Consider the following 15,037-nt stretch of genomic DNA (forward strand, 5'->3'; position numbering starts at 1 on the left):
GCCAGGGTCTGCAAACACAGCAGCTCCTAAACCCTCAGCACTGCCCTGTCTGAGCGACCCGGATCAAGCACTGCCCTAAATGAACTGGGTGGCGAACCCCAAAGTCAGGCTGAGGCATGCAAACCCAACTTTAAGGCTGCCTTTCATGCTCTGAGCTCTCCTGAGAGCACAGCCAGGCTTTCCTGAACTCACAACTACATCCTCACTGCTGTGCCTTATCCATGACTGACAAATTCCCAGCGCTCACAGAACCAGACTAGCTCAGATAATTCCCCAGTATTTACACTAAGCATAAGAACAGTTCATGGTGCCCACAGACCCACACCATTTCTGCCATCCTGGACGCTTCTCATCCAATCCCAGCAGTAATACCAAAGTGAATTAAAACAGCAGCTAGTCTAGAAATTGCAGACTTGTTTTTTAGCATATTCATGCTACTCTCAGTTTGCAAAAGTTGCATTACCTGCAGTTAAAAAAATAAATCATCCAAGCCAACAAAAGAAGTGTTCCCTCTCTTCCCCCTCCCACATGTACACAGATCCTTATCAGGGAGACATGATCTAGTAAGACTCAAACTCTGGAGATCAGACTGATGGTTTTGGAACAGCTCCAAGCCACTAAGTGACTCTTTTCTAAATTTTTGTTAAACAGTGTTTCCTAGGTTATGGCATAATGAGGTGTTGATGAAGTAAACAATCCTGAGGATGTCCCCTTCATGCATAATCTGAGGCCTTTGCTTTTAGGCTCAGGATTTTAATGACGAAGTATTTCCAGAGTCCTTTAACCCAGCACCCTCCTTTGCACTGATCTGCCACAACTGAACTGAACTAAAATCCAGCACATGGAGTTGCAGGATCCAACTTAAAACCCTTTGCCAGCCCCAGTTCTGAATAAGACCAGCTGTAGCTGGGTTTAATAGGGATACATTCCCAGCTTCAAATTTTAAGCTGGAACGTGACAAAGGCTGGCACAGCTTTCCTATGGAAACACAGAGACAGGAAGATCCAAACAAAGGAACTTAAGCTTGACAATGTGGCTAAGAAAACACATTATTTGAGTAACACATCAAAATACAGAGTGATCCTGTATTTAACTGAAGGAATTTTAATGTAAAGCTTCGGAGTAAGTTTAATTTACACTTAAACAGTCTGTTTGTTGTCTTATCGAGCAGCACATGTAAAAAGTGACCAGGAGAAGAGTTGTACTTACACATATACAGGTGTTGTACAGTATGCTTAAACAGTCCTTGATGAGGTCATCACTTACTGCAAAGGAGAGAGGAGAGCAGTCAGCCAGCAGCCACTCCCTGCCAAGGAACACCAGCGTCCGTGGGAGGGACATGGAGAGCTATGGAATGGGTGACAATTTCAGGCTGCTAGCTCAGAGCACACATGCGAACACCTTACAGGATAGAAACCACAAGAAACACTCTATACCTGAGCTGTTCACATGCTAAATTATTTTTGTATGGGGGGGAAAAAAACTACCCTTCATGCCATTTTCTCCACTGGCAACTCACGCTGTTTTCTCAGCACCTAGACTTCATAAAAAACTTTCAATCTGTTTTACTGCAGCACTTTAATATTTAAAATATGTTTTCAGCACAGGCCTACAATTGTCTACAGCTCAAGTTCAAATCATTTCACCTTTGAAGTTCCCTGGCTGGCGGGCACAGGGTGCACCATGACATTCCCTTCCCTCAGAAGGGCTTCAGCAGAATCCCAAACAGGGGAAATAAAACACTGCAGCCAAGCTGCTCCAGCAGGAAAGTTGAGCTGAAGCCACTGCACTCCCTCTCCTTACAGCAATGTGGAAATGAGTAGTCACATAACAAAAAGCGTGCTGTTTTCCTGAGCTACTCATCTCCCAGTCTCTGCAGCTCCCATTACATAAACAATGTTTTGTGGCTTTTTATTGATAATTTTTCACTGTAGCTGTAGGCACAGTAACCATAACAGTTTCCACTGATTGCAGATTAATGCTTTGAATCAAGTATGTTGTGCCGAGTGCGTGACTCTCCGGAACCGTGCCCAGAAACAGGTGACTCTCCCAAATCCCAGCACGGATCAGTACCACGGAGAACAAAGACACCAATGATTCATTCTTAAATGAATCAACAGGAAATTGCTGGGATGGAAAGAGAATAACAGAAAAATAGAATGATTTCTGTCTGAAACAGAAACATAAGGCAAAACCGGGGGAAAGAAAAAGATAAACCACCTATTTACTCACTTTTCTGCTTCTTTTTCTGTGTAATAAGAGTTGGTCTCATGAGAATTTCTACTAAAAGCTGTAAAAATAAGACAAAGAATTAAGGGAATGATCACTGAGATACAAATAACCAATTAATTTGTCAGTGACAAACCCAAACCTGTCTCTGCTGAAGTCACAGAGGTGAATAATGAAGGCTCTACAATCAAACCCCCACTGGTGTCAAAATCACACTGACAAATAATAGTTGCATTTACTCTGAAGAAACAGTAAGAGCTGTGCAAAATAATCTCCCACGAGCAAGTTTTAAAGAATTTGAGCTTGCAAAGAATGTAATTTCACATGCCTACAGATAACATCAAGGATGGTGATCACACATCTCTTAAAATAAGGAATCTTCAGCAATAATCTGCAAAGAGATGCAAATCTTGCCAAGGCTTTCCTTAAATCTTGCTGGGCTTCAAAAACATTTCAGGTCCAGACAAAATTTAGCAGCTCCAGATTTTATCTCAGCACCAAAAAGACACTACTTGTGTACAGGACCCTGTAGGTATATTTACATTTATATTTATATTAAAGGAATGTAACAATCAGCTTTCCAAGACCAGGACTGTGCTTCTGACTGATGCAGAACTGATCTTTAGCTGCTCTAGTCTATACCACTGGTTTAGCTTAAAACATTTGAAAAAACAGCTGTTTATTTAAAAATGAAAGTTGGCTACCAGAAGGAACTGGTGACTTCTGCAAGAACTACTGCAAATGCCCCTGGGTTTAAAACTCAGTTTAAAATCGTTGGCATCACCCTGTCAATGCCAACTCACAAGATACTTACGAGTTTACAGCTTGATCTATTTGTCCCATCTTAACTTTACTCTTCTTTTAATGAACTACTGACCCAGACACAGAGGAAACCACCTGGCATCACTGGAGGCCACATTTATAAGCACTGACATAAATAAATAGGCAACTTTTAAGAGGAATATACATTTTCGAGCAATATTTGTAGTAGCAGCTGTAGCATTAATAGGGTAGAGAAAATGACAGCATTTTTATCTACCCTATTAATTATTACACTGCAGATCTCGTATTAATGGCTTGTGTTTTAGGAGGACAATGCACACCTCAAAGTCTGGGGTTTATGCTTTAATTCTTGGGTTTTCTGCCTCTCACCAGAGGCAGAAGGAGCAAAAAGGGAATTATGAGATCGTGCTTCTTGGAATGGGGATGCATTCAGGTATAAAATCCATGAGGTTTGTGTATCACCTCATGTGTTTGCACTCTCAGGTCTTCTTTTACATGGATTCATATAAAGGGAGGAGCCAACCAAGGTGGTTTTGTTCTTCCTCAATGTAAAGGCAGTCAGAATCCAAAAATATTTTAACTATCACACATTGTAGCCTAGGGAGTACACTGCAAACTGAGTGTCCTTCAAAGTTACTCATGTTCCACAGCTCAAAATATTGCAAAATAAAATCAGCACATGGCACACACAGCACCAGCAGATCAAACTTCTTCCCTTCAAATCCTAGAGCAGGATTGTTGAAAACACATAGCACTGGTTTCTATCACTGCCTTTAATCCCACTAAACCCACCTCTATCAGCCAAATCTCTGCGCACAGCACCAGGTAATTGCAGTGTATCTGACATTCACCATCTCCAGCCCAAGGGGGAAAAAACCAACCAAGCCCCAACCAACCAAACCCAACAAAACAAGCTGTCCCCAACACACAGAGATGCTGTGCATTATGTTAAAATCATTTCTTCAGGGAGTACCACAATTTCCCTTTAAAAACAAAGGAAATTGAAAACATTTTCATAGTGTTCTCATTTGCTTGAGTAGTTGAAAGCTTTTGCCCTCAATTGACAGGAACAACTAAACCAGTGCTCATTTCAAAACAACATAAACAGAAGCTTTAAGTAAAAGCAAGCTAAGTGTAACAAGAAATAAATAGCAAAATCTGTTTAGTTAAACTAAATAAAAATAGAGTGTCAATTAGTTCACTGGAAAATACAAATCATACATTTCTAATGAAAGCCAAGCCAGAGCCAGGCACCATAAAACTGAGCAAATGGGTATTTGTGCAATGTAGAATTAAAGCAAATAAACAAAATGGTAAATTGCCAAAATGTCCACAGAAACCTTCCAGTTCTGTTTAAAAAACTTTGCCATAGATGAAGCAATAAACAGACAACCTGGCTAAGACACAGCCCTGGTGTGCTCAAACTGCCCCAGATCCCCCAATGTTAAGTGAAATTCTCACTGCTCCAAGGCCAATTGTGTTATTTTATCTCACAACTAGGAAGCATTTGAAACTGTCTTCATTCAGAACTGAAGGTCTAATCTTTTTCATGGCAAAAACAGAGTGACTAAAGAAATAGCCAGGTATTCTAGATTGTATAAGAAAAAAACACCTCACTTTGGATGTAATACCTTGAAAAAGACACCCTTTTCCTATTTTGATTAACAGAAAGAGGCAAAATTCTAATGCTTAACATCAAATTGGTAAAGTCATTCTGTAGCTTGAATTTTAGAAGCTTCAAAGACCTCACTGAAGGATTTCTCAGTGGGATGATTATCATACAGATCTTTTGATACTGTTGAAAAAACACACTTACATCGACTCCTCCAAACAAGTCAAATGTGTATGTGTTTGGGAAACTGGACTCTTGAGCAGCTTTTCTGTCTTCTGTGACATAAACCATGGCTTCCATCGAAAGGAGTGGAGAAATTTCCTGCATGTAGGGAATAAATACAGAGATGGTTCAAAAACAAAACTGTTCATCAGTATAAACACAATTATATTCCACTGTCTGTGCGATCCACTGACTCATCATCACCTGCAACCCCAGCTCTCACTTACCAGCCAGTTTTTGACAGATACCACCATGCAGACAGCTTAAATAATTAACAGAGTATGGAGTATGATCACAGTAGACTTTAAAGAAACCCACAACAAAAGTATCTCAAGCTTTAGGAAGAAGTGTGCAGGCAGTACCTTTAGGATGCTTTGGCACTGGGAGAAGTCGCTGTTTGGGTGGCTGTGCTCGTACAGCTTCTGCAACAGCAGGGGGATCCCATTCCATTTTGCTTGTTTATCTCTTTCCTTCAACAAGGCCTCTGTGATCTGCAATGAAGGAAGAACGTAATTCCCATGTGTCCAATGCTTCATAACCAGGAAAATAACCTTAGCACCTTCCTGGAAAAAGAGCTTACAAAATCCAGTATGTCTTCCCATGCAGCAATTTATCCAGGACAGGTAACTGCAGAATTTTACAGATGTAAAGTATCTTAAGCAGCACAGACAAATATTAATCTGCTTAAAGCAGATGTCATTTAGAGTACATAATCTCATCCTGTATTTTTCTATTGATTGTGTATTTTAAAATGGGAACACATTAGTCTCTAAACAATTCCATTAGCAGAACTCCAACTGACAGGTCAGTGAAGGAGGAAATGGGCGCCCTGCCACTGTCTCAAATTACACTGGTCCAAGGTGAAGAATGCTGAGGATGGAAAGGCTTCATTACTTGATGCATTCAGCTAGAAAGGAGTATTCCCTCAGCCAAGTCCCTGAAGTCATTATTGGTCACAGTAATGACCCAAACCATGAAGATTTACAAGCAGGAACATATCAAAGACAGAGAGAAAATTCCCTCTGTAGTCTTGGGCTTGGGTTGTAGATGGAGACCACCAACTAAATCAGTAGATTTAGTGGATAAGTGTCATTATCAGTGGATAAGTGGCATTATCCTGAGAAACAGGCTGCAACCACAAAAAAGAACACCTTGGCATTTGCTACTCATATTCATCACTGTGTTTAACACCTAAAAAAAAGAAGTAGCACCACAAGACTGAAATATTCTGCTTAAAATCCATGAAAGATGTTTTGAAGTCTGAATACTTCCAGGTTAACGCCAGGAGAATCTGTCAAGGAGGAGCGTAGGACCTTAAAATTAAAATTCACCATCCAGCCAATGAAAACCAAGCTTTAACTCCTTTCCTCTCTGATACTTCAGAGGTACCTACACCAGCCCCAACACAGGGACTTATCACTGTACACAGGATAAGGTAAAGCACACAACAATTCCAGCAGCATTTTTGGCTGGGTTTGCAAACATTTTATACGCCCTCCAAATAAAAACAACAAAATAAAGAAAACCCCAATCCTCTGGTCAGCACCTCAAAGCAAACCTTAGAAAACAGAATGTCCTGAGCTGGAAGGGACACAAGGATCACCCAGCCCAGCTCTGGGCCCTGCACAGACACCCCAACAACCCCAGCCTGGGCATCCCTGGCAGCGCTGTCCAAACGCTCCTGGAGCTCTGGCAGCCTCGGGGCCGTGCCCATTCCCTGGGGAGCCTGGGCAGTGCCCAGCACCCTCTGGGGAAGAGCCTTTCCCTGATATCCACCCTAAACCCCACTGACACATTTGTGGGTTTGCTCTTACTCCTAGGCCTAAACCCCTAAGCTGCTCTCATTCTGCACCTTTCTGTGGTTAAGTGACATTCCCCTCCCACCTGCTTAAATCTCGCTTCTTATTCTTTCAGCCAAGCCATCGTTCTCAGACACAGCTCAGTGCACAATTCCAAAGGGCCATTCAATTCCTGATTAGGCAACTATATGCAAATATACTCCAATTTCTGACTGAGATTTTAACCCTCTTCACTGCTTGTTATACAGGAAGACCAGAAAACTGATGGAAGCTGAGAACTCAGCCTGGTAATGTATCTAATGTGGGTCCTCACCCTCATTGTAAGATCCCCACGTACTTAGGATTCTTTTGCTGATGAAATACTTAAAATTTTAGGTAAATAAGAATTTTGAGGGTCTTGAAGTACCAGGTTTTCTTACTACAAGCAGTGATTGAAACAGCATGAGCACACTTGGGACATAAAATTCTCTCCAGTTTTTAACTTTTCCCTGCTTTCTGATTTCTGAATCAGAGAAATCAACCAGCACTGCTGGAGAATGATACCATTTCCTTCCAAGACTGAGAAATAGCAAAGGACCAAACCAGAAAGCCAAAATGACCTCTCATCATTTGGGGTCTGGGTCAGCTCCTTGGAAGTCACAGATTCCATTTCTCCTTGAGATACCGAGCACAGAATAGCCAAAGGAGCTCTACCACTGCCCCATCCCAGGTGTGGGAGGAGTACAAACCCCACAGGCAGTGGGAAGAACTGGATGAATTGCTGGGCAAAGTGCAAAGAACACACAGCAAAATGCCAGGGAAAGAGTCCAACTCCCCAGCCCCAGCTGATGTGGAAGATACCACAGGCAGGGATGACATACACAGGCTGCAATCTCAGGTTCCAGTAGCACAGAACAGAATTCAGCACTTAAATGCTCTCAGGAAAGGCCAAAAACCTTTAATTAACATTAAAACCTTGTCCTGGGTTTTAACACCACATTTTTAATCACATGTATGCCTCTTGGTTTGGGGCAGGATCCATCTGAGCCATCTCTGCTCCCATTTCTGTACTAGCAGGGCTTCCTCTCCCTGCCCCAGGCTCCGAGAGGAAGCCACAGGAACCTTTCAGAACTGCAATTCTAAAAGAGTGAAGCAAATGTTTCCTTGCTCTCATCATCTTTTAACTGCTTTCAAAAGAAAAATAAAAAATAATTAAAAAAAGGTTTTCTTTCTCTTGATTTAACACATCTTTGGTTTTACTGCAAGCTCTGGCTTGTGGTCCCTGCTCTGGATTTGAGGATATTCTGGCTTGGGATATTTCCATTGTGGCCGGGTGGTATTTGCCAATGCAAAGACTTTGGATTCTGTGAAGGGATTAAAATTCAATCAGACTTTGTGGAGCTGTCTTTCTTTTGGTTCAAAAGTGTATCTCCTGTTTTCTGTAACAGCAGCTAGTCAATGCTTTTCATTTATAAGCAAAACTGATTTTCTTTTGGGGGAAATTGTACTGAATAGTCATCAAAATCAGCCCTGGGTCTTTTGGGGCTCCTTTCCTCTGTAGAACTTTTTTACCTCAATCAAGCACGAAAAGTGTAATCCAACACTGATTTTCTTCTTTTACTGAAAAGCTCTGGATAAAATGCTTGAAATCTTGCACACAAAACTTGAGAAGTTAGGTATTATCTAGCAAGGAGAGGCTGTAGCAGCCCAGCTGGAAGAGGCATCCATTAAAAGCCAGGACCTCCCCAAGCGCTGGCAGCTGTCACACCTTGCTGGCGTTAGGACATGCCAGAATAAGGATCAATTACTGGGAAAACAAGAGCAGCAGCATCAAAGCCTCCCTAAGACGCAGATTCAGCAAACCAAACTGGCACAAACACCAGGACTCCACACGGTCACTTCCCAGATTGCTGCAACATATCCCAGTTCTGGCTCACAGAGAAACCCAAGGACAGCACACTGGAACTCTCTGGAGTGGTTCTGTTCCAGGCAGATCCCTGAAAACACAGTGGCACACAGCAGCTCATGCAGAGCTCCCAAGCCATGTCCCAGTCCAAATCTGTCCATACAACCCCGGTTTTACACCTGTGGTTTCCTGAATGCTGTTCCCCAGCCAGGCGATCGCCACCTCACCAGAACCATCCACGTCCCCCTGCTCCAGCTGTGCCAGGAAGCTGTGGCAGCGTGGATTTGCTGGAAGGGGCAATGAGAGACCTTTGAGAGGATTCAAATTCAGAGATAAAAATGTGTCACCCATGACTGTAAGGTAGAACAGACTGAGTGGTTTTCTCTTTGAAGACTCCCAAGGAACTGGAGCTCAGGATTTCCCAGAAGATTACTCCAAAGACTGTTAACTACCATAGGAACACTTTCTGACTACACAGTTTAAATAAGTTTTGTGCATAATTTTCCTTGACAGTATACAAAGTGCTGAATAAAGACACTGCATACAACTCTGCATATTTCTTTTAATTTTCTTTCTAATCCTCCTATCTTTTAAATCCTTTCAAAAATGACAGAATAAACAGCACAGAATCTCCTGAGTTGGCAGGGACACACAAGGACTGTCAAGCCCAGCCCCTGGCCCTGCACAGACACCCCAACAACCCCACCCTGGGCATCCCTGGCAGCGCTGTCCAAACGCTCCTGGAGCTCTGGCAGCCTCGGGGCCGTGCCCATTCCCTGGGGAGCCTGGGCAGTGCCCAGCACCCTCTGGGGGAAGAACCTTTCCCTGATATCCAGCCTAAATCCGCCCTGACAACACCAATTTTCATGATGGTCAATAAATAATTATACCTGCATCTTCCTGAAGTTATATGTTAATACTTGCCTAAATCCACCCCTTGATCAGTCTAGTTTCCCTTTCACTTCTCCCCCTCCACTTTGCTCATCCTCCAGGCACAGCCTCTCCAGCAGCACAGGAGCAGCTCTTCCCCCCTGCTCCATGTCCATGCCCTGGCACATGCTCAGCATTGTGTTACCAGCATTGCCAAAACACTTCTTACTGCCCTGAAATCTCTTGGGAGCTGAAGTTGCTTCCAAATCCCTTCCCCTTCCAGTGAGGATTTTCCGTCTTACCTGTGCTCCTGCACTGTGATAATTCTCCTTGCTCTACAAAGCAAATCTCTGATTTCCTAACCTTGCCTCCACCCCTGTGCTGAGCTGTGGTCAGTGACACCTCTGTGTCTTCCCAAAACTGCCAACGAACCGAAGGCCCAGGAGTGGTGACAGCAGCAGAAACACCACGAGCTAATCCTGCCCCCTTTGCTCTCCAAAACAGGGCAAACAGTTTCCTGAAAATTGTGTCTCTATTTCACATTTTACCCTTCAAACATTTCACTGTCTTGCTGAGCCCTACAGGAGGGCATTTGCTGTTACCTTTCAGAAAGCAAAACCAGTGACTCAGGTGTCCAGGAATCCTTCACAGCACAGAAGGATTGCTGCTGTGACAGACTTCACAGCTATGACACATTGCTCAGAAGCTTTTTAAATTCAATTTCTCATTGCAACCATACATTAAGACTGGATGTGCTTTTAAAAAAAAGCAGAATTTCCATTCTTGGTATTTTCCATGACCACTTCTGGAGTATATATTCAAATGTCCTGAAAGTTTAAAAAGAAACAGGCACAAGATTATGGATCTTGATAGAGAGATGCAAGCACACGGTCTCTATGTATTTTTAATAATATCAAAGCCTTTCCATATCCTTTCCTTCAAGCCTTTTAGGCTGTACCTTTAAAAAAAACCAGGAAAACTAATATTTGTGCAATTAAAAAATTATTTTTCCTCTGAACAGTAATAATTCAAGAAGTCCTCTCTGACAGACTGCCAGGAGAATGATTGTCCAGGATTTTGGGGAGTGCCCCACCATCCCAGCTTTTTACTGCATTTTCCTTTCCAGTTGCTAACAACCATCCATCAGCCTGGCTAAGCTCTCTCCCTCCTCACACAACTTTTCCCACAAAAGCCTGTGACCAAGGCAAATGACCCTGCAAGTTTTGGTTTTAACACAACAGCTTCTGCAGGAACACAGCTGCTGGCCCATGGAGCGATTCTGGAAAGCATTCCAAGGGAGAAACTGAGAACTGCAGCCCTGCAGCTCCCGGGCAGAACACACTGTGGTCAGTCACCAGCTGATCAAACACAGGGCACAGCCCCACAAGTATTATTCCTAAAAGGAAACTCTGCCGGGAGAAGTCCGTGTAAGAGCACCTATGTCCAGCCTCTTTCCAGCTCCTTCATTCTTCAAGTGCAGATAAAGATTCCCTTAACTAGATTCCCTGTTTCTCCATCCTCCCCAGCCCTGGCTGGGGCCCCCCATCCCTTCTCCTGCCAACCCAAAAGCCAGGCATGAACCCAGGGACACATTGTCCTAGGAGAAAACATGCCATAGCTTGCAGCCAGGCCTAACCATTCCCACAGCTCCCAGACCACAGCTCTACTCATCAGAATTGGAAGCAGAGCTGGTCTACCCAGGCAAGGAACGGGTCTCCTGAATCTCCAATCCCCACAGCACTTCCCAGAAAAAGACAATTCCAACCCAGACCTCTGACACCAGCAGCTCGCCAAACCCACTACAGGATCTACCAGATCAGAACAGAGCTACTAGTGTTTGCTTTGCTGATCTTACTCTCAGAGAAAAATAAATCAACTAATATGTATAATTATATTAAAATTGTATTACTTCTCAGTTGTTACTTTTCCTTGGAACTTCCTAAGTTTCTTCTTTAATTCATTTTGAAAGAAAACAAAATCTGTAGGGTTAGCTAAGAAAAAGCAGAGGGATAAAGAGTACCATGTCTACATTTTTCTTCTCACTCATCTTCAGTCACACAAAAAAAACAGACACCAACACAACTAAAGTCCAACACAGTCACTTTTTGAGCATTTCTAGTGCATGACAGAGCTCTGGTCCCGTTACATAATAAAAGCATGTCCAGGATTTCCAACATTCACTCACTGTCCTCCCCTGAAGAGGCCTAAGCCTGCTAACACCCACACAATTAAAGCTACTCAAGTGGATTATATTCACGTGAATGTTGGTTTGTTGGTGCTGTTGTAAGGAGGAAACAAAAAACTGACTCGAAAACAAAATCTTTTCTCAGGGTTAGGAAGCCACTCCTGCTGATAACCTGCAATGGCAGGAGCTTTTGGAAATCTGGATGTCTGAGAAAGAAAAAGTTCTCCTTCCACAGAGCTTTTTTTAGAGTGGATAGGGACTATCCTGCTAAGGGAAGTGTCTGCTCCTAGGGATAGCAAAGCATGAAATACAGCTGGAAAAATAGACTCTTTTTTTCCATTCTGATTGTTTCAGCTAAGCCTTGGCAATCGTGTGAGGGTGAGACCAGTGCTGACGTTCAGCTCTTGGGACTGCACCAGGAGCACGTAAATTTGCCAACAAATCCCTGTTAGTCCATTATTACACTGCTCTGTCTACAGGAATTCCCAGAGCTGCACCTAAAATCTTCTGGTTTCATGCCATATCCACATTGTTCACAGCTGGCTTGCAGCAGATGAAGTGTGTACCCTCTTGCTAAGGGGATTTGAGTTGATCAGCTGAGCCAGAGTGTTCTTGGCTTTCAAGGAACAGCAGCACAAACCTTGTTCCAGAGCCTGTGATCCATGGCACAGCTGTGCCCCGAGAAGGACAACACACCAGGCCCCTCACAACCAATATTCTTCCTTATTAGAAATGTGTTGCTTCTGGAAAGCTGTTCCTGCTGCTGGCTCACCAGCACCTGCAAAAGCCCCTTGCACTGGCTCTGTGCTCAGGGCAGGGGCAAATCCTGATCCAAGGTTATGCAATCTGATACCAACACCGAGGCCTGTGTGCAGGGCAGCAGCTGATGCCAGCAATGTGGATAAAACGGATATAGGAACAAATAATGGCAGTATCTACTGTAATCTGCTTTAGCTAATCAACGTCTTATCACAGAATCATTTAGATTGGAAAAGACCTCCAAGACCGTAGAGTCCAACCTGTGACCAATCCCCACCTTGTCAGCCAGCCCAGAGCACTGAGTGCCACGTCCAGTTGTTTCTTGGACATCTCCAGACACGGGGACTCCACCATCTCCCTGGCAGCCCTTTCCAATGTCTGACAACCCTTTCAAGGAAGAAATTCCTGCTGATGTCCAGCCTGAACCTCCCCTGGCACAGCCTGAGGCCATTTCCTCTCATCCTGTCCCTGTTCCCTGGGAGCAGAGCCTGACCCTCACCTGGCTGCGCGCTCCTGTCAGGGAGTTGTGCAGAGCCAGAAGTTCCCTCTGGAGCCTCCTTTGCTCCAGGCTGAGCCCCTTTCCCAGCTCCCTCTGCCACTCCTCATATGACTGACTCTCCAGCTCTGTTGCCTTTCTCTGAATAATTTATTATTAATAATAAAGCAAGACACCAAATGGCAAGGAAGCCAAGGGCTCAGGGTAGGTGAGCACAGCAGGAACAAGCAGCGATCCAGATTTCAGAGCCTCAGATGACCTCAAAACTGCCAGATATTCAGGGGGCTGTTGCTGTCAAAAATGCTTTTATGTCCCTGCAAGATCAGAGCTACAAACTTTCAGATGCAGGCCTGTCAGGAGTGATCCATCCCAGCTCACAGCTAAGCCCCAGCTTTCCTCATACAAAAATGGATCTTGAGATCACCTAAGAATAGTACACAAAGCTTTGTTCGAGGATAAATGCCACTGCTGCCCACGGCAGGTACCCCAGCACGGAACTGTGTTCCCCCATCACCCTGAATTAACATCTTGTGAAGGGTTTCCCATCCCCACAGGACACCAGCAGTGCAGTCCAGGCAGCACATGACCCAAAACTTCCTTCCAAAAGACAGCTAGAAAGAGCTTCAAGGACACTCTCATGACTTGCTCTAGACTTCAACACAGCAACTTGACCTGCTCTCAGGCTTTTCAGGAGCAAATCTGTCGAGAAATGTAAGCAAGGGCTCCCACGCTGCCACTGAGGAGTCAACTGCAGGAAAACTGGGAATGTTTTGCTAAAAAATAGAACTTAAAAAAAAAAAAAAAAAAAGCAGCCAAAACTGCCTTGTGCTTCTTTAAAAGTTACATCAAAGTGTTTTGTATTTAGATCATCTACAAACAAAAAAACTGATTCAGGGTAAAAGCACAGAAACATGGATATAAAGTTCAAAACCATTCAGGGAGTTGTTTTTCCCCATCTTAGTCCAAGGGAATCACAGAATGGGTTGGATTGGGAGGGACCTTAGAGCTCATGCAGTGCCACTCCTGCCATGGGCAGGGACACCTTCCACTAGCCCAGGTTGCTCCAAGCCCCGTCCAGCCTGGCCTGGAACACTTCCAGGGATCCAGGGGCAGCCACAGCTGCTCTGGGCACCCTGTGCCAGGGCCTCCCCACCCTCACAGGGAAGAATTTCTTCCAATATCCCATCCATCCCTGCTCTCGGGCAGTGGGAAGCCATTTACCCTTGTACTGTCACCCCATGCTCTCATACAAAGTGATTTAAAACATCCTCCTACAGCATTTATGAAGTGCTGGGAGCTTTATGTGTCCAAGCTTTAACTCTCAGGGCAGCACAAGGATGACAAAATTTTTCAAGTGAAACAGAACAAAACAAAATAAAGCCACAGCAACAAAAACCCCACCTCATTTTCTGGGCATTATAAGGAGGAGGCAACCAGCAGAAGTTTCCTTGATTGCTGTAAAAGCTTAAAAGCCTGAAATGAAAGCAGTACCACTGAGTTTTTCAAGCAAACCAAAGCGCAGAGGTGGAAGCACCATCCTACAGACAACAGAGGTGCGTAAGGTTGGTACAGGTTTACCTGACTGAAATTGCAGTGGTTGAGGAGGTGCATGAAAGAAAGAGTGCAGAGGTGGACAGGTAAGGCAGTGAGACAAAGTTTGTCCACATGTCATAGGAAATCCACTCCTAAAACAATCCCAAGGAAATAAGTTCCTTCAAAAGAGTCACTACAGGTTTATATTCACGCAAATTACTGGCTCTTCTTAAGGATTAACCAAACTAGTAGCTGAGGAAGCAGCAAAATGAGGACAAAAGAGCTGTAAAAAATCACCTGCTCTTTTACCTCTCTGCTACAGAATGAGGCACAGGCACTCATGATGAACAAATCTTCTCTTAATAATTGCTCAGAATCCTTGTTTATCAAGGCAAATGCTGTTGTCTGCACTAGTAAATTAGAGAAGTGCCAATTTTTATTCCATCTGACCTCTCTTAAGAAACTTCAGCTCAATAAATCAGCACCTGAATGCGAGTTCTTTATCTCATGTTTCATTTTCCCAGTCTTTGCTCCATTTTGCATTTAATCTGCAAGAAAAATCCCAATTATTCTCCATAAAAAAGAAATTAATTATCCTTGAGCAGCTTCTCAAAAAAAGCCAACATCAGCACGCGACAGGCACAGGCCCAGGGTAAGGAGCTGA

At 43.8% G+C, this 15,037-nt stretch overlaps 1 protein-coding gene across 1 annotated transcript in view; it reads right to left on the minus strand.

Annotated features, from left to right (window-relative positions):
* The window catches only part of LOC121675320 (transient receptor potential cation channel subfamily C member 4 associated protein), a 35,018-nt gene that overhangs the window by 19,202 nt on the left and 779 nt on the right, over nucleotides 1-15,037 (minus strand). The window contains exons 2-5 of the mRNA XM_042050665.1: nucleotides 5,209-5,337; nucleotides 4,829-4,945; nucleotides 2,233-2,290; nucleotides 1,210-1,265 (exon numbers count right to left, since the gene is read on the minus strand). Of these exons, the coding sequence (XP_041906599.1) occupies nucleotides 1,210-1,265; nucleotides 2,233-2,290; nucleotides 4,829-4,945; nucleotides 5,209-5,337 (360 nt within the window). The remainder of the gene's footprint in view (nucleotides 1-1,209; nucleotides 1,266-2,232; nucleotides 2,291-4,828; nucleotides 4,946-5,208; nucleotides 5,338-15,037) is intronic.

The sequence above is a fragment of the Corvus kubaryi genome, unplaced genomic scaffold (genome assembly GCF_017639235.1).
Source record: "Corvus kubaryi isolate FWS band 111438036 unplaced genomic scaffold, C.kubaryi_AGA036_p1.0 134, whole genome shotgun sequence".
Lineage (NCBI taxonomy): Eukaryota > Metazoa > Chordata > Aves > Passeriformes > Corvidae > Corvus > Corvus kubaryi.